General features: G+C 44.3%; 2 protein-coding genes across 11 annotated transcripts in view; both read right to left on the bottom strand.

The window, feature by feature from the left end:
• The window catches only part of PITPNM2 (phosphatidylinositol transfer protein membrane associated 2), a 136,265-nt gene extending 122,810 nt beyond the window's left edge, over positions 1 to 13,455 (bottom strand). For all 6 annotated transcript variants that reach the window (XR_015260491.1, XM_086761920.1, XM_086761923.1 and 3 more), the window contains exon 1: positions 13,279 to 13,455. The gene's annotated coding sequence lies outside the window, so the exon portion shown is untranslated. The remainder of the gene's footprint in view (positions 1 to 13,278) is intronic.
• Positions 13,456 to 16,094: 2,639 nt separating this feature from the next.
• The window catches only part of MPHOSPH9 (M-phase phosphoprotein 9), a 30,275-nt gene continuing 26,673 nt past the window's right edge, over positions 16,095 to 19,696 (bottom strand). For all 5 annotated transcript variants that reach the window (XM_086761673.1, XM_086761670.1, XM_086761672.1 and 2 more), the window contains 3 exons: positions 18,997 to 19,208; positions 18,425 to 18,493; positions 16,095 to 17,167 (listed from right to left, as the gene is read on the bottom strand). In XM_086761673.1, coding sequence (XP_086617799.1) covers positions 17,066 to 17,167; positions 18,425 to 18,493; positions 18,997 to 19,208 — 383 coding nt within the window. In that variant the 3' untranslated portion in view covers positions 16,095 to 17,065. The remainder of the gene's footprint in view (positions 17,168 to 18,424; positions 18,494 to 18,996; positions 19,209 to 19,696) is intronic.

Here is a 19,696-nt window from a genome sequence, read left to right on the forward strand (position 1 = left end):
GACTCACCCCAGAGGAAGAGCAAACGTGAGTAACATTTCAGGACCATTAATCTCAGAGATCTCACCGAGAGCAAGCAGCCAGACAGCTTAAAAATATATTTAGTCCACAAATGCTTATTAACGTCACTTGCTGATTCACAGCTCCGCCAGTTGCAGGGAGCCCAAATGCCACTTCTGCTTTCCCAGCTCAGGTTTAAAAAAAAAAAAAAAAAAAAAAAAGTTTAAAAGTGTTTGGTATTAAGTTGCTTAACCTATCTCAAAACCTTCTGCAATGCAGCCATTGGATGTGCATCTGCCTGGGCTGGAAGCTACAGGTTTGGTCCGTAGACCCAAGGTTTAAAAGTCTGGTCTGAATTCAAAGATGAGCGATTCCCATGTGCTAGGTCTGGCTCACACACAGCGTTGCGCTGCGGTCTCAAAGCAGCCACTACACATCTGCGTCCTGAAGCGCAGAGCACAGAGGGAACCCCTGCCATACAAAGGTACTGCAGCTGAAAGAGCTGAAAGCACGCAGTACGACCAGCCAGCGCGACCCAGCTATCCCGGACCAGCTCCAATTCCGAACTGGTAACACACGGACATGGATGCAGTTGTCTTCCAGCCTCACCAGATGCCATTCCTTGGCGTTACCCAAATCTGACTGCAATGTGCTACAAAGCTGAATATTGGTTTTCTTTTCTTTTATTGACTGTCGCTCTTGTTCCCAATATTAATACAGTCAAGAGCAGATCATAAATAAAATGGACTCTGCAGGCTTACAACAAAATTTAACAGTATAAATCATTACTACTTTTAAAATTACATCTTGAAATCAACTGCAGGAAAATATTCGATAGATAAAAACGTGTCAAGAATTTGCGTGTGCGCTTTGGGCCAGAATTAACCCACTAAACTCTTAACAAATCTTTTAACTAAAAAGTAATTTCAAAGTATTTCTTCCCCTTCTATGATACACAATGTGATGATTTAAAGCTCAAAGGATTTTCTCTCTAAATCACCTATTCAAATCTATATGATGGAAATATATTTAAATACAATATTTTAGTGTTGCTTTGAATTTGAACTTTTAAACGCTCTTCCGGGAAAGCGGTGCTCATTAGGCCTTTCAGCCGTTCTACCATGCTGATCTGCAAGTAAACAAGAATCCTCACATTACCTTTCTTTTTTAAAAGGATTCATTACATCTACATAGGTTTTTTAACCCAATATACATCTAGTCTGGTTGAGTCTTACCACTTTTAAGACGTTATACAATAATTCACTCCTCATCAAGTGCCTCAGGATTTGTCAATATCCCTTCTACACCTGTTTTCACAGCCTACAGAAGTTTCTATAGACTGGAAGCAAACCTGGAAGAGCAGACACAAAACCTCCTCAAGCTAAGAAAACCAGTCTTCCTACCTGCTTTGTTCTTTTTTGTTTCGGGGTTGGGTTTTTTCCTTTTTTGTAGCTTAGCGAAGGATGACAGAACTTATTTTCAGTCACAGCAATTCTGAAGCAATTATTCTAAGCAGAAGGACAGGGTTCTCTACACACTTGCTAACAGTACTGAAATCAAGTGACTAAAAGCAAAAACATTTCTGAACAATAGAAACTGAAACTACTGCCTTTGGGAAAATGTAAACTTCAGCACTTTCTCTCCAGTAAACACTGATAGTAACAGATAATTAATGTAGTCTAGGACATTATGACATATTTCTAAAAATTGTTTTCTGGAATAATCATACACAATTCACCTTGACTGTATTCCCAAGTCATCATTTTAAAAATTCACCACAGTTTGCAGAGGCCTCACTGACTCTATTCTTAATTTACTTATTTTTAGGTGTGAGAAGAGATTACCAATGCAAAATTTAAACTTTAAAATTTTCGATTTTAAGCTTCTTTTAAACTGATAATAATTAACTCTGTCTGCATTTCAGAAACACTTTAAGTGGTAATCAAACACACAGTTAAAGCTGCTTCTGTTTTAAAATTCTACTACTGAAGAGCAGGAGACAACAAGGGACACATTAGTCCAAAGCAAACCATCAGGAAAAAGCAACCCAGCAAAAACATTGAGAAACATGAGTTAACGCAAGAGTTTCCAAGAGGCTAGAAGAACATTTTAATTACGTGCCACTGGCAAAGGTGAACATTACAAACTTCCTCCCTTCCTCAAAAGGCTTTCAGGGAAGCATTGCTCCAAGGAAGCCTCTGGGCATCGGTTCTGAGCCACTCCGAACCCATCTAAAGGCCATGCCTGGCTTTGGAGCAGCACCATAGTTCATCACGGGGGGCACATGAAAGCAGACCACAGCTATGAGCAGACAGTCATGTATAAACACATTTTGCAAGGAGGGTGAGGTGCCACGCAGCTCATTTTTAGCCCCAACGTTGAAAACACTACATTACACTAACTGGCATTTACCTTTCCACAGAGGGCCATTAATTACAAGATGCTGGCTTCTGAAGGCTTCCCTGCTTAACTGATGTGTTGCACTCCACTTTACCAGTCCTTCCTCCTAAGAGGTACCATGACTGCCACCAGTAAAGCACTCCATCTCACCGTTACCTGGACAAACGTACTTGATGATGACCACACAGACCAGAACACGGTGGCCTCACACCCAAGATCAGAGTCCTGTCCAGCGAAGGCAACGACAGTAGAAAGTGAGATTCACGTGCTCTTTCTGCAAAGTCAGAGCCACTGACAGCGCTATCTCTCCAGGATAAATGAACCAGCAAGATTGTTCCTAGCAAACATCACAGCTGTTTTAGCTCAGCTTCCTGCTCTTGTAGGATCTGTATTTATAAATACTACATCCTAACAAGTGTCAGCTGTGGTCAAACACTGCATGCCCGTGGTTTGGAAGCATCAGTTTCACACCACGGAGAGTCTCAAGAGTCCTTCATCCTCAGAGGAGGTGTTTTCTGTTCTCCTATCAGTTAGTCACCCTAGAACAATAAGGGGATATAAGTGAGCAACTAAAAAGCAACAAACCAGAGAGAAATCAATTCAAAATCCTGAAGAACCCTGTAATTAGTGGAACAGGCTCCAGGACATGCCAGGAAATTAATCAACATGCAAGATAAACACAGCAGTTAACTAGAAAATAAGAGCAGCTCAGAAAGGCACCTAGACCATTTTCTTCTCTCTGATGCTTGCAGCATCTGGACCCTGCAGAGCGCAGGGGGGTCAGGTTCCCTCAGGAGCACAGGGTCCTGGCCTCAGCGTAAGCTGCCAGAGACAAGGGGAAGGGAGAGAAAGCAAACAGCAAAATGTCTCCAGAAAGCTGCCTGGGCTCTGGGCCGTGCTGTAGTTATAATGAGCTTTTCATTTGCAAAACCCTCTCCTTCCTTTCTTAAAAGTCATTATTCTCTTATGTGAAATGGGAGACTGGGGTGTGAAGTGTTACAACCCATTGCTCTGATGAAGCTGCAAGAAAAATAAATTTTAAAACCCTACACTCTATATGCACCCTCACAAGATTTTTACCATCCTCACATCAGCCTCTAAGGTGGGAATTCATCATCACACATAGACAGAGACAACCTGTTCCCCCACACCCTCCCAGACAGAGGGTGCCCTGCTTCCGCGGTGGGATCCCAGGAACAGCAAAGAGCAGCATCTGCTCCACGCTGGCACGGTATTTTGAGGTGGGCAGTTACAGATTCAGTTCTTAAAAAGCACCTTTTATAAGCATATATTTAGAAGCAAGTTCCAAACTCCCCTGAGAGAATACAGCCTATGAGATTTTTTTTTCCAGGAGCACAAGAGTGGAGGAAGGGGGCGGGGGGGAGAAGAAAAAAGACTCTCGGTGGGTTCAGCACCTGCGTATGCTAAAGGCACATTATGTTTTATGCATGAGAACGCTATCACCCTTGTGAAGATTTCTAAATGAATCAGCCAGACAGGGTCTCTACAGCCTGCTTTCAGGAGAACTTATTTTTCAAAAATTTATTTTAATTCATAATTTGACTTATATTACATTCTAGTCATTTCTAGCTGGGTATATTTCAAGCAGAGAACTCTGCATCAGCTTCCACTCTGCCCCTTGCCATATAAATGTGGCAATTAGCACAGAAAAATTAGTCAACTATGCAGTATTTCACCTTAAATAAAGCAGCTCAAGAAATAATACACCATTTCATTTGTACTTGACGGCCAGGCAAGAAACACAGCGTCTCAGTATCTTGCGTAAAGAGGGTTTGAAATTCATTCGTAGACTTTGATGGAAGCCTGTCCTTGTCAACAGAACCCACAATCCATAATAATGCTCAGTATTGTGCTTTTATCCCCCATTTTATCAGAGCTCAGCTGCTGATCAATGAGGAGTCCCATGGAATAGCACTTTGAATTTCAATGTCAACACAGCAGTACTGTGGTAATGATCGAAAATATTTACATATTGCCTCATTGATCGCGGGGTGTTCTTTTCCAACCATCTGGCTACTGGGCACTAATTTTTTTCAAATTTTATTTTAATGTTAGGGCTTTAAATAGTTGTAAAGCAGGTTATTTGAACATCTTTACAGCTAACAATCAGCATTCCACCTGAATCAGATTCTCCTGTTATTTTTAAGCCAGAACATTAGCAACAGCATCAATCAATTTCATCCCGTCTCAGGGAGGGGGAAAAAATAATTTGCTTAACGAGGACAAAACCAAAAAAAAATTACCAACACCTGCTCCATGCTTACCAGAACGATGTGCCAATTCAGCTACATGGTCTCATTTTTTAATGTGACTCAAGGGTGTCACCATTTTGACAACAGATGAGTCAAATGGAAATATGTCACTCACTCGGCACTCGTTGCCAGCCTGGAGATACAGAAAGCCCGTAAGAGCTGTTTTTTCCACCTCCAGATGGAACACCTTATGATGACTGCAATGCTGAGCCCCTGGGCTCGCCAGCGCGTGCCTGTGTTTATGCTGCCTTTAGTAACTGCTCAAGTTACCCAGGCCAGGCTGTTCGGGCCAGCTGCTGCCATGCAGGCTGGAAGGATAAAGCTTGAACAAGCACCAATTAGTCTGGTGCACCCAGAGCCTCACCCAGCTCACCCCGGCCGGCACCTGCGGCCAGCTGGGCACAGCCACCTGCCTGCAACCCTGGCACTCAGCAGGTCAGAGATACCCACCTGGGCTACAAACAGCCAGAAACCTTGGTGAGAAACAGGGATCTGACCTCAAGAAAAGCCAAACAAAAGCAAAAAGCATCTCTCTGCAAGGTGCTCTGAGCACCAGGTGTTGCACTCCCCCAGCACAGCACGAGCTGTTTTAGTTAACTCTTGCCTAGCAGATCCCAGGTTTCCACAGAAAGACAAATTCTTAAAAAGCTTCAGAAAACTTATCTGCATATATTCTTCTAGAAAGCTGAACAGCAAGTTAAATAAAATATGCAGGAAAGACTGACATGTACAAGTTTGCTGGGAGACCTCTGCAGAATACACGACAGGAATAACGAAAAGGTTCTCAAACAGTTGTCAAACTGATTTCAAGGGGGGGGTTTGGTGGCCACACATCTGTTTATAATCAGAAGCTGACTCTACTGGTGCCATAAACTTGATTTAGGAAGTCTAAAAGTCAAATTATACTCTGCCTTTAAGCCAGGAATAAAAATAGTTTCTCGACATACTTCAGCTGAGGATTTTTCATAATGATGCTTTAGATAAAGACATTCTTACCTCTTTTTGTCGTTCTACTTTGATAACAAGGAATAAAACACCAGTTCTGTCAGGAAAATGACACCCAGACAACACAAGAGAGCGTGGGGCGGGGGGGTGAGTGCTCTAACATATCTACCTTTGATAATACAGATGGTCCATTAGACAATGAAATCTTCCCTTGATGTCAAGCTCCCCTTTCTGCTGGGGCAATTGTACAGAGGACAGGAGGAGGTCGGAAGAAGGCTCTTTCCCCTACATTCTCTCCACCTAGACAGCCCAGATGTTTCAGCAGACGTGATGCAGTAGGTCTGGCTCTGGACTCAATGAGGCCCACTGAAGGCCAGGCACAGAAGAAGCACCTATGAAATGTAGGGAGCACTTTTTCTTACAGCTTTGATTAAATAATTACTGCTCTTAGAAAGCAGTTTATAAGACTGTCCAACTGAAAAGTTTTACTATCCCAAGTCTTCCCCTCCCACACCCCGACACAGCGATGCTGCATTTCCAATTCAACCATTTCTCCGAGCCATGTGTCAAGAGCAGATATCAAAGCGCACACCCTCAGCAAGGCAAGTCAAACCTTCTCTTGCTCTTCTAAACAAAATGATTGATTAAAACTGGAAAGCCAGAGCAACACACAGAAGCTGTACTAAAAAGGTTAATCTTTCAAGTAGGCTTGCCCAAATATGCTCTTCCCTCTCACAGAGGTAGCATGTTAGATAAACGTGCCTTTTTGAAAAGCTTATTTATAGGCACTAAATGTAAGCAAAAGACAACATTAAAAATTATTCCATAGTCCTAAAACAGACAAAGAACACATGGTGTCCATGCTAAAAACATTTTTGAAGATATTTGCTGGAAGACGTTTACCGTCTGTTGAACTTAAAACTTGGAACAGTATTTTATGATCCCAATACAGGTTAGACAAATAATGGGTCCCAAGAGTCTGGCTAAACGATGCTTAAAAACAAAGGGGCGAGGGAAAACAAAACAAGCTATCTGCTCTTCTCCAGCAGTCTGCTTTGGCGGATCAGAAGCTTTAAAAGCACCATGCGAGCTCTGCCCAAAAAATAACAACCCACCTGGAAACAAAGAAGATCGAGCAAAACCGGAGGCAGAAAACCGGGATTTTTACTGCCTCTTCTACTGAGCTGTGACCTGCCACATTTCAAACTTCTGCTACTGGCTTACCCTTGTTTAAAACAGACGCGATCCTCCACCTTCGCTTGTACAGAGCGCTGAAAGTCAGCCCCAGAGAGTGCTACCGGGGAGATGAGGATGGCAGAGAAAAAGCAAGCGAGAGGCCTTCCTCCCCCTTCTGTTCTTTTTTACAAAATATCTCCGAGTTATTTACATACGCGTATCCTGAACTCCCCCTCCGGTTTCACAGTTTGCCGTTAACTCTGCGTTCTGCTGGAGATAACACATGTTTAGCTTTCAGCATGTTTAGGCTAGAACACCCTCTGAACATAACGCCAGGTCACCAGGCCCACAGAGGGAAGTGTTTCCAGCTGCAGAGACTGCCTGGAAGATAGACAGAAATATGAGGCTCCTTCTCTCCACCACTCTGACAAAAATCAACCTACTCAAGTGAAGGAGACAACTAAACAGCTTGGCAACGCCTACAACTGGTGCTCAACCTCAGATCCAGGGAAAAGATGTAAATATTTAGATTTCAATTTCATCTGACATGATAAATATAAAAAGTCTATTTCCTTCTTAAAAAAAAAAAAAAGAAAAGTAGCATTAAAATAGGTAAGCCACCCACACACAGAAAATTATTCTGCAGTGTTTCTACCTTTAGGAGGTTATTTAAGTTACAGTATAGATCTTGAAACAAATTACAATCACAAGTGAAGCTACTCCCATGGAATTGTCTTCTGAAGTATATAAAACATAATTACCTCACATGTCTCTATATAAATACATAAAATTGTTTTGCTGTTCATTCCAAACATCTAGCAGCTGATGGCAGTACATTATTTTTTACCTCTTAAGAAATGCCCATGGCCCTTCAGGGTTCCCCGTGGAGTGATAACTCTGACTCCAATCCAAATCATCTGAAGAAAGCCAAGTCCTGAGCCAGACTCCGTACGATTAACTTCGTACAAGACACGGCAGAAGCTGAACGGCAGTTTACCACGGCTGTACTATAAAAACCTGAAGTCCTTCCATAACCTTTTAAAGCACATAATGGAATTAAGGCCACGCTACACATCCAGAGTTAACAGTCATGCAAATATCAAACTCCTTTGGAACTGGAGATAACATGGCCTCGCCCCTAAAGCACCAAGATACGTGAAGCTGCGGTTACACACTCCCACCTCCAAATTAGTTACTGCACTGTTAAAGAGAAACCTCAGGTCATTGCTCTGTGGGTTAAGGCAGCTAATATGCTTGATTTAGTGTCCCAAAGCTCAGCAATCGTTATGTAAGTGCCAGCAATACAAACAAATCAGAGTTAACTTCCCTGTCTATTACAAGAATTGCTGCTGCGATGACGAATTAGGAAACTTTTAGTTGTTCATTCATTATTATCTTTCTCAAGTTCTCTAGTTATACCGCAAGGATCAGGTGCGCCATCCCAGCTACCAGCAAACTACCTCTTGTTTTATTGCTGGCTTGTCCAGACCTCTGCTCCCCCACCCATGATGAGACTATAGAAACTCGTGGAAAAACCCTGAGTAGAAATCCCAGTATCTGGTCTCTGACAAGAGACTGAGCTGTTTAAAGGAAGAGAAAAATGATGAGTGGCAAATCACTTCTCATTGCATCAAGGGAGTCTCTCCAACTCACCTAAGCTGGAGTGCTCTCCTGCAGAGGAGAGTTTTAAGGTTCCTACTTCCAACATCACAGCACTCACCAACCTCAGCTGTCCAAACATCCAAAGTCAGGACTGTAAAAGCTGTGCAGTCCTCGCTACCCGAGATACTCAGTGCTCACGATTGGTTGTTGGTTTTTTTTGTGAAAAAAACATTGAGGTCCACAAGCATGCAGATTTCTGGATGTTGTAGCTCTTCAAATCTGTCTTAGCAAGATTTTCTGGAGGCTGTTTAAAAGCTACAAGAAAAACAACTCTAATTTGGAGTCCTCAAGCACTAGCTCAGTAAGGAGAAGACGAAGATCAGCATTTGCTGCAAAGGGTTGTTGGAAGACCCAGCCGCTGTTCAGGGTGCCCACACTCCTACCTGGCCAGCTGCCTCCTGCCCAGCATGCTCCTTAATCAGCTGAGGTGTTTGCTTTCCGTTCCTGCCCCGCGTGGTGTTGCAGCCGCAGAGTCAGAGCGCTGGTATGTGCCCTCCTGCCAGGCAGTGGCCAGACGCAGGAGCAATGACCCCGACACCCTCGCTTCCGAGCTCCAGAGCACCCTGTCAGGGCTGGCAGCCTCGCTGTAGCTTTCCACGCGGTTCATTGACCCGGGCTGCGTTAACCACCACACCCAAGATAACTCTGTCCTTCTTACCATCCCTGCATGTGGAAGCCCCCACGCAGGAGATGCTGTTTTCCCCCTCAGGAAGGAGCACTAAGTTTCCCCTCCTGGATGGTCCTTCATTGCAAAGCCAGTATCTCCTCAGATGTATCCAAGCTCTCCAGGGCAGGTTTTTGCCCTTTAGATTTCTTCCTGCTCTTTCACAGCAAATCATGCAGCTCCCTGCACCCACATATGATTTTTTTTTTCTTCTTTTAATTAGAGAAACACTATCGAAACAGTCACACCAGCAAAACATGCAAGTAAGACTTCGGGAGCTCTGCGTATTGACTTGGCATCATGCTGATTAAAGCTCCCTGAAGTGATAGGCTCTGAGTCAGCCCCATGCTAAATTGTTTTGTTCTTCTTCCATTAAGAACATGTAAATATCATTCATTACTTTGTTCGTTTAAAATTCTGTAGGACTCTTGGCATGGACGCCATGCCTAGAGAAGCCACATTCCCTTTCAGTTCGTGGGTGAGTTCACACAGATTGCTCTGCCCAGTACAATGTTGTGGCATTTGGATTTCCTCCAACACCCAGGAAACAAAGTTAAAAATAAAATGTTTTATTTATTCCCTCCCCCTACATCAATTACTCCATTTCCATTCACACTGAATACTACAGAACATTCCTGTTTATAAGATGCTTTCAGGCTCAAAATTAAATTAGACATCTCCTACTAATTTGGGGACATAAACAGAAATATTAATTGCACTGTACCCTATGTCAGCCAGCTTTTAAATTAAATTAGAAGACATCTCCACCATTTAGAGAAATTGGCTATTAAGAAAACCATGGATTTCAGATGTTGCTTTTTCCTTCTAAGAAAATAAGGAGAAGAAAGACATTGACGTCTGTTCCTCCCCGCTCCTCGAAGTGAGGCACGTGTCTTGAATAAGAGGAAGCCTAAACGAAAAACATCATGTGAAAAAAAAAATGTTTCTCCCTGGATCATGCTGGTCCTAGAACAGGACATTACTGTGAATACACATGAATGGCATGAGTCAAACCACACTGAGGAGTACGCAAGCTCTCACTTGCCATTTTCTGAAGCCTTCCAGTCAGGTGGCCAAGACAGCAACTGAATGACAATATTTTTATTTGCAGACAGAGGAGATTAGTGCTGGTTTGGATAAATTGGACAAACTTTCTTTAAAATAGCGTGCTTGAAGGATGTGCTGCCTCTCTATCTGGCCAACTCACAGAGGCAGTAACAAATTGTGAATAAAAAGAGACTATTTATTTAAATTCAAAACCCCTTAGCACTCCTGTCAGTTGTAAGTTTTGAGAAATTCTATCTAAAAAAAAAAAAAAAAAAAAAAAAAAAAATCAAGACAAGGTCTTTCCAAACTGGTTGCTGTCAACTAAAGTGAGAAGTTAGATAAAACTCCCACATGCCAGATGGTAAATCACAATAAATGCTCGGGCTGTTAGATGCACAACTAGCGACAAACGCATTGAAATACCCCATCAGAAGCAAACTCAAAATAGAAAGGATATTTTAACAAGAAGTTATCATTTGGGGGGAAAAGATCCTTGTTAAGATCATGAGAAAAGTCATAGATTGTGGGCTTCTTGCTTTCCTCAGCACCTCGGGTAAGCAGGAAGAACAACTAATGCTTTTAGCAGAGTTACATTAGGCTAAGGGCGTAGCCTTGGCGTTCACTATTTAGACATCGCTTACGACCCTTTCTGTCAGGTTACCTTAAAAAAATACTGTTAAAGGATTCCAGGGAGTTGTTTACTCAAACCATTACTGTTTCCTGAACACAGATGCAAGAAAAAGTTCTATTAAGAAGATAAACAGCTGCTACTGTATGCTGTTTAAATGGTACCAAAAGCATCTAAGGGCCATAAAGGGAATAGTAAGGGAATTAAAAAGCATTTTTATGCATGAAGATGGCTAACATCCATACATTCATTAAAGTGGTATCAACCATGCTTTTAATTAAAAGTTAGTGACAGAAACTTAAATATGATTAATGAAACCTAGCAGCCTACCAGAAGTCTGCTCTACCAAAAGCGAGACGCAGAACAAGCTGCGTTTCTAACCCTTGCTTGCTCGTTTCTCTTCCTCTCTCAGAGATACTGCCATAATCAGAACACATTGCAAGGACCACAAAGCAGCATTCCTGCGAAAAACAGCAAGCCAGGACAAGTCTGCAACTGTGCTTTCATGCCTGGCCATTCTTTATTTTGTATATCCCGAGGAGGCGTTTCAATTACTGAGCAGCCCAGGGCCAAGACGACGAGCGGGTTACCTGTCAGAATAACCAGCTATACAGCGATCTATCAACCATCGCAGGCATGAGGTCTGCCAAAGGCCAGGGAAAAAAGGCTGCTCTACAAACAGCAGTCTCCTATTCAACAGTGGAAAAAATCACTCAGAAGCCAGTGCTGAACTCTGTAACACAGTCAGTCTTCTTGTGTTACTCGGGAGCACAACGCACTCATGACAAAAATAAACTACGTGATAAAAATACAGTGCGAGCAAAAAGATGTGGGCACGGAGAGGGAATTAGCATGCAGGAGGAGAATAAGAAGTCCTACAGGCCATCGATATTTCAACACGCAGTCAAGTCACTTCATATTTAAGTCCTGATGCCCATGAAGACTAATCTGTTACCATTGTCCTGTTGAACGGCTGTAATGAACAGAGCTGACTACATGCAGATTATGTCTTCAAAGACTGAAAACATTTTTTGGCATCGTATTACCCACTTAGCTGCTTCCAGACACACAGAGCACACAGAAGATGGAAGCCCTCACTTTAGAGCAGGTACTAACAGAGAAAGAAATTTTTGGTTTTGCTTAAGTACACAATTTAAATAAACTTTGCCTCAGTCATGACATTTTACCATAAAACGGCAGGGCTCCTTCCACCAAGTGATGGAGAAGCCGGGAGAAGGGACTGCCAGGCCTAGCAGGGAGGATGCCCTCTTGTAGCCCATCATCCAGCTAAGGAACGTACATTTCTGCTTGTTCTAAAGGGAGAAATCTCTTCCTCCTGCCCTTCCGAGGGCAGGCACTGCCTCAGGAACACAGTCAGTTTCCAGTCAGCCAACAGTTTACTGACCGCAGAGGGGTTCTCAAACCCCACAAGCCCATGAGGTTCCTCCTCAGCTGTAAGTAGCCAAAAGTGTTTCCCCTGTGAGGCCGCTGCAGGTCTCACCCCTCTTCCCCTACCACGGGCAGGGGAGCCCGTCCCTGGGCAGCGCCTTCGCCCCCTCCTCACAGCCAGGCCCCGTCCCAGGGCATTCTCAACCGCGCAAGTCTCTGCCAAAGCTGAATTTGTCGAAATTCAAGCCTGAGAGATGCAGTAACCAAGGAAGGAGGACAAGGAGGGCCGTGGCCAGGACGAGGGCTCTCCGGCGGGCAGGGTTCGCTCTGGCCTCACACATATGGCTCTCGAAGGCTGCCGGCACGCTTCCCCGACATCCGGCACGGCTTCCTGCGTGTCCAGCCACGACCTACCGAAAACGCTCCCTCTGCCATTACGAAACCGGTGCCCGTCCCCGGCTGTCAAACACCAGCACTCAAACCACGACCCAGGGCAGAGGAGAAAGGTGTTCGCTGCCTCCAACCCGCCAGCACAGACGGGAATAAAGGAGGGACAGGGGGGTGTAACACAACCAAACCTCAGCAGTACGCCAGCGGGGTCTGTTGGAGCAACGCTAAGAATCCCTCGTTATTTTCTGGATGACAATTAGGGGCCGAGGCAGCGCGCTGCCATGGCTGCAGCGCCCGGAGACCCCGCGGCACGGCGGACCCGTCCCTCCCTGTCATTTACTCCTCAATTCGGGAAACTTTTACCGCCGACGCATCCCGCGGGCAGGGACGAGACAGCCCGACCCGGCTCAGGCCGCGGCAGCGCCCGGAGGTACCGGCCGGGCACCCTCCGGCGCCGCGGCCCGCAGGGGCCGTTCCTCCGCCGCCACCGCCCGCCGAGGCCCCGGGGAGGGGCCCGCCCCGTCGCCCACGGCCCCCCGGGGGAGGCTGAAGCCGCCCCACGGGCCCGGCCTTCCCCCTCCCCTCGCGCCGCCGGCGGTTCCCGCCCCCGCTGTGCACGGCCCGGCCGGCCCGGGGTGCGGGGAGGCCGCCAGGTGCCGGGGCCGGGCCCGCCCCACCGCCCCCCGCGCGTCCCCTCACCACGCACCGGCTGCTCCCGGCGCAGCGGCCGCCGCTCCCGCTGCTGACGCCGCCGCGGTTCGGCGGCTGCCGCTGCCTACGGGTCTCTGCCTGCCGACATGCCCGCGCTCCGCTGGCATAATCCCCGGCGAGGGTGGGCCGGGCGCAGGCAGCTCCTCGCCCGCCGGCTCTGCCGCGGCGCGGGGACGGCTGAGGCGGCGGGGGGCGGAGGGAGAGAGGCGAGGACGGGCGGGCGGGCCGCCGCAGCTCCGCGCTGCGGGTTGGGGCGGGGAGGAGGGGGGGAAGCGGGGAAAGCGAAGAGCCTCGGCGCTGCCCCTGCCCTGCCGCGGCGGCCGCCGGCCGGACAGCTTTATTCGCCCCGCCGAGCCGTGCCCACCGCCGCGGGGAGCCGCCACTTCCTTCCCCGCGCCGGGCCGGCGCTCCCGCACGGCGGGCGGGCGGGACGGGGGCGCCGCCTACCGGCCGCGTGGGGGAGCGCCGCCAGGGCCCGCGAGTGCCGGGCCGGGGGGTGAAGCCGCGGGACCCCCCAGAGCGGGGTGGCAGCGGGGATGGGTGGCTCCCCCCCGGCCGGGAGCCGTGCGGGGGGGCCCCCGGCTCGTCCGATCTCAGCCCCTGCCGCCGCGGGGCCCCCTCTCCTGCTGGTGCCTTTACCGGGAGCCCGCGGGAAGGGTGGGTGACGGTCACGGAGCGCAGGTTCGCGGGGAGGGGTGAAGCCTCAGGCTCTGCTCTGACCCTGCCTCTGGCTCCAGGCTTTCTGCAGAGCGGGGCAGGGCTGGTTGCTCCTCTAACTTCACTCTCTACAAAGAGCTGAGAAAAAAAAAAAAAAATCACTAAAGGTTTACCAATAATTTTATTCAGAAGCCTCAATGAAAAAAAAAAAAAACAAAAAAAAAAACCACCAAAAAACCAAACCAGCAAAAAAAATTTGCTGTACTGTTTTAAACCTGTCCATTTGCTGCCTTTTTTTTTTTTAAGGATGCAGCAATTCACCTCATCAGCACCAGCTTTTCTGCCCAGGACGTTCCCCATGCTCCTGTGTCCTGCCCCCCACCAAACAAGTGCAGTTTGTTTTGTGAACGCTGCCTGCATGGCCGTGGTAACTTCTGGTCTGCACTACAGCTCCTCTGAGAGACAACGTTCCATGGGAAGGCAGATTATACCTAAACCTACCAATGGTACAAAGAGACACTTGGGTTTTAAAATTTGCTCTTTAGAGAGGGGGACAAATAAAAATTTTCCAAAGGTTAAATCTCAGCTGAAGAAGTTGTAATGCATGTTATCACAAAGCAAACTATGCGTGGGAGCATCTTCCAAGGGCAGTCCGAGACAGAACAAAGCCTGGGGCTCCGAGCAAAACATAGCAGATCTGGAAAGGCAATAAATGCCTACGTAGCTGAGCGGTGTCAGGTGGAAGAACAGAAGAGGCAGATGATTAAAGTCTTCCTGAGAGGAAACTTCTGGTTCTCAAGAAGTCCTTATTTGTCTCCAAGTACAGAACAAGGCAAGCTGCTGCTGTTAAGGGGAAGAATTTTTAAAGAGATTTAAAAATCAAGCAAACCAGACAGCAAATGCAGTCACGTTTTCCACAGTAAACACACACTTCATGTGCCCCACTTTTTGATGCTTCGGGTCTGGTTTTCAGAAGCACTGAGCATTCAGGCCTCCCACTGATTTAATCTGGAACTGCAGCTCCTCTGCCCCTCTGAAGAATGAGGCCGAAGGCGCCCTACTGAATGGGTCACCCGAAGCCAGACCGTTCTCTGAAAAGGTTGTCCTAGAAGTTTACTAAGAACAACACTTTCCACCCTCACCACCCCTCAGTGTCATAATAGAACAGAAATAGTCTAAAGAGCTCCAACAGATGGAGGAGGACTTTTGATTAAAAAAATAAATTCTGACTCACAATTTTTTTTTTTAAATTACATCCGGAAAACTGAAAAAAAAAAAAAAAAAAGTATATGAATAGCACTGGGAAGAATGGAGTGGAAATAAAGGGAGGTTACAAGGAAAGGCAGTGAAAGAGCTGAACTGAGTTACCTGCTTGTTTCTAATGCCTGTCAGAAAAATGCTGCTTGGTTTTCCTGCAGAGCTGATGAAAGAAAACAAGACCATTAACAGATCCATGTGAAATCTTCTAGTCATGGACTCCTTAAAAAACAAAAACAAACAAAAAAACCCCAACCAAAACAAAACAAAACAAAAAAACCAACAAACCAAACCAACCTGCTGGCTGAACGTTACTTTTGAAAGACACTTAAATTGTGCCTGTTAATAACTTACAATGGTGGGAAAAATTCTTCAGCTAAATAGTAGAGCTGCACAGGAAGTCAAGGTTCTTTTTTCCTCCCTCAACCGCTTCCGAGTAAAAATTACAAGTAAGAACATGGAACACCATAAAAATTGTACATCTATTCATGCATCTGGAAGTATATTTGAGCAAGTTATCTCCAAGTATTCAGGCTGAATTTTTCCATTTTAGAGTAAAGGGGAAAGTGAGTAACTAACATCCTGGACTTCTCCCCAATTCTGATCTTGTACTAAAAGAACTCCCAGGGCAGAAGTGGCTGCAAAAAATTTTTCAAAAAGCCTGTGCATGGGTAGGATGGTTCTTCATCAAATATCTTCAAATACAGAACTCTAATTTTAGAATCAGACCTTCACAAGCTTCCTTTATGACAGCTATTCTGGCCTTATAATCACATCATTGGTGCCTAAACATCTTGAACAAGGACAGAATTTGAAACACACAATATGATTAAAACCTACATTATCGCTGATGTAATATCCCAGAACCTATTATTGTTCTTGGGCAGGAGGAAAGAATCTAATTAAACATTTATTTAATATTAAGATACAAACTCAAATATCAATGTTGAACAGCAATTCAGCAATATGCCAACTAGCAAATATGTATTTTTCGCCAAGAAAAACGCAGGTATGTTCACAAATACAGCTTGGATTTGATTTGGAAGATCAGAACAGGATCAGAACGCTGGCATGGCCCAAAACCCAGTCTGGCCCGATTAAAACAGCAACTTGGGTTATGCAGTTACAGTCCTGGGGTGTCCGCTGGAGTCGAGTTGCTCACTGGGAGACAGGATGGCTGCTGTTGGTCTCGTGAATCCTGGTACTCGCGGTATCAAAAACACTACTCACTGCGACTGCTGGGAGACATCAAATAATTTAGAGCAATATTTTTGCTAACACAGCCAGCAGCAACCAAACTAGCAAAACACATCCGATTTGCAGCCAGCCAGCCATAATGGAAGTGTTGCTCACAGTTTTGTCACAATGAAAAATGTCCATGTTCCTAGGTTTAAATTAAAAGGATTTACCACATAACAGTAGTTGTCTTTAACACAGGTAATTCATGTTGCTTTTTGTATTAAAGTTCAAAATTTCCTATTGGCTAATATTTACATCAGACTATAAATATTTATAAAATGGTGAGGGAAATGAAGTGCAAAAGGATAACACTATCATTTTCTGAAAACAAGCTGCCTTTTAGTTTCTTATTCTTATTATAAATTGAATATCACTATTTAAAAATAATTAATATTTCTAAAAATATTACAATACAGGATAAACATTGATTTCTCAAGTGTAACAAAAATATGTTTAAAATATAGGTGGCTGTTTGAAGTACAAAATATTGCTGTTTGTAAAGGGTAACATGGTTGTAAAACTACTATCAAGGGTTTATAAAAATACAAAACAATTTGCATTTACTGAGTGCATAATTACATATTAGTGCAAAAAAAGAAAAAAGCAGATTTGCATTCAAGAGACAATTGTCAAAGATTGGCAGAGGTACGTAAAACATGAAATCTTTTCAGAGTCATGCGTATTGAGCCCAAGTCTCTATTAATCCTTTCCAAGTGATCTTCCAGAGCTTCCTAAAAGAAACAGTTAAAGAAAAGAAAGAAAAAGAAAAAGAAAAAAGATTTAATAACATATAACAAAATCCAATAATCCTTCTATAAAGGAAGAAACTACTATTATTCCTGGTATCCTTTCTGATGCATTACTAACATTCTGTTAGCACCCAAAAACTAGAGCCAGACCTGCAAACTTTTTGTGTTATTTTTACGTGTGTATGTGCATTTGTGGCTTGTCGGCTTTTTTTACAAACTGTTTCAGGTATCCTGTTTTTTTTCCTATGTGCCTTACGAGACTCCATGAGATAAACCTGACAAGAATTAGGCCAGGCTGATAATTAGGGAGACATTCAGGAAACAGCTGACTACTGCAGTGCGCGGCAGTATTGATTCACTGGAATGCACTTTTACTTTTAAACTGATAAATTGATAACAAGCCCTGGGATCACAATTTAGGAAATGCTGAAGTTGCAGGCTACGCAGACCTCTAAAACACAACTTTGAGACATTTGTTTTTAATAAAAGAATCTGCAGAGCTTTCAAAAAAAAAAAAAAAAAAAAAAAAAAAAAAGGCACTCTCCTGTATTCCACCTACAGTACTTATTTTTGCCGCCTTTTCTCTTTTTTATACTTTCAAGTCCACAAAAAAACCAACCAAAACCTAAACTTTGCACTTTCTTCTACAGCACAACATCCTCTCTACAGCTTCAGCGATCTATTTCACAGTCACTACATTTTCTTAATGCATTGCCTTTAGCTACCTCTCAGTGTTATTGCAAGAACAGACTATTCTTGCAGCAATTCAGAAAAATGTATCCCATGTACAAAAACCAGAAGATATAGACAGTCTTACGCAGAATATACACTACGTATTATGTAGAAATATGTATACACACACACACACTTTATACTTGTATATATATGCATACTCGCGCAAAGGAAAAGTCAGTTTGTGGTGGGGTGAGGAATCAGATGTTTGCAGGGCTAATTATTCTTTTCTGAATCACTTGCATAGAAATTATCCAGAGTTACACCTTTTACATAGCAAGTCAGATTGTGTTCATAATTAACTTGCAGTAACTTCCCAATTACCTTCTAATGCAGTAAAGTCTAGAGAACATCTTTCACACAGATTCAAAATTCAGCCATACTCAGAAATAATTCTCAGCAATATGGAAAATCATGCTTACTACGTAGCAGAACTTCCACCTTCACTATATATTCTCAAATTGTGGAAGAGCAACTTAAAACAATCATACGTAGAAGCTTTTTCACCTGATTTAATCTTGCGTGCAAGGTCATTCTTCCACCAGAAGAAGGTATTCGACTCAGTGCAGCCTCAATCTAATAACAGAAGATACTCCAGCTGTAAATTATAGTTCCAAGAGCCAATGTAAGCCTTCCTAACTCATCTTACAAAAAGAGAGGTGAGGCGTATAGATTTCCGATACACGTCCAGCTTGTTCTTGAACACTAACTGCTGTCACCATAACAGTGTGCCACACAAAACTGCCACAGAAGTTAACGTTCACCCTAGAATCATAGAATCATAGAATGGTTAGGGTTGGAAGGGACCTTCAAAGGTCATCTAGTCCAACCCCCCTGCAAGGAGCAGGGACATCCCTGACTAGATCAGGTTGCTCAGAGTGACTCTCCTTTGAGTTAGGGACAGAAAAGGACCAGAGGACGGAAAATAGAGCAGAGAACGATAATGGCACATTCCTAGGGTCACGCTAGAAGTTGTGCGTGAATTTCAGCCATGCGTTGCATAGGTACACGGCTACACCCCTCACATCTCCTACAACAATTACATTTAATCACAACTTTAAAATAAAAATAATCTTTGCCTGTTGCTTTTCTTGAGTCAGCTCATCAAAAAGTCTCTCCGTTTCAGCCAGAGTCTTAATCCTTGCTGCGTACTTGAAGTCCCCCTCACAAGACGACAGCACCGGCTCGTATTTTTGCGCTACGCTGCTCTCGTCCCAAGCTGTCGCCCTCTTCATTCCAGTATTGATGGATTCAGCACAAGAGCTGTGTCTGACACCTGAATGCTGCCTTCCTATCAACAAAATAGGGGTCTTTGTTTTGTAATTGTCTGTGTTTTTCTGTCCTATGTAATAATGTCAAACTAGTAACAAGAAAAGCAGTGTGATCTGGGGAGGTATATAAACCAAGGATAGTGACAAACTTCCCAGAAGAATGCAAAACATTTGTATGGATCATCTTTCAAGTGACCTTTATAAACACAGCATATTTCTTGGTTAACAGTAGCGCTTACTGTACCGCGCTAATTAGGAATTACTTTTACTGGTACAACATTTCTAAATATCACCATATAAACTAGTTGTCATGAAAACACTTGTCTAAATAAATGCGTTAATAAAAACAAAAGCAGAACATTGTGACAAGAATCACAAAAGTAAGAAAAGATTTGTTTCAATCAATCATTTAAAAAATCTGAAACAGATACGCACTGGATAACTGAGTCAAGCACAGGAAAACATACTGCTCTTCCTTGTCAAATTAATTGCTTTTGTTGTTCCAACG

This window comes from Chlamydotis macqueenii, chromosome 17, assembly GCF_036417535.1.
Source record: "Chlamydotis macqueenii isolate bChlMac1 chromosome 17, bChlMac1.mat, whole genome shotgun sequence".
Lineage (NCBI taxonomy): Eukaryota > Metazoa > Chordata > Aves > Otidiformes > Otididae > Chlamydotis > Chlamydotis macqueenii.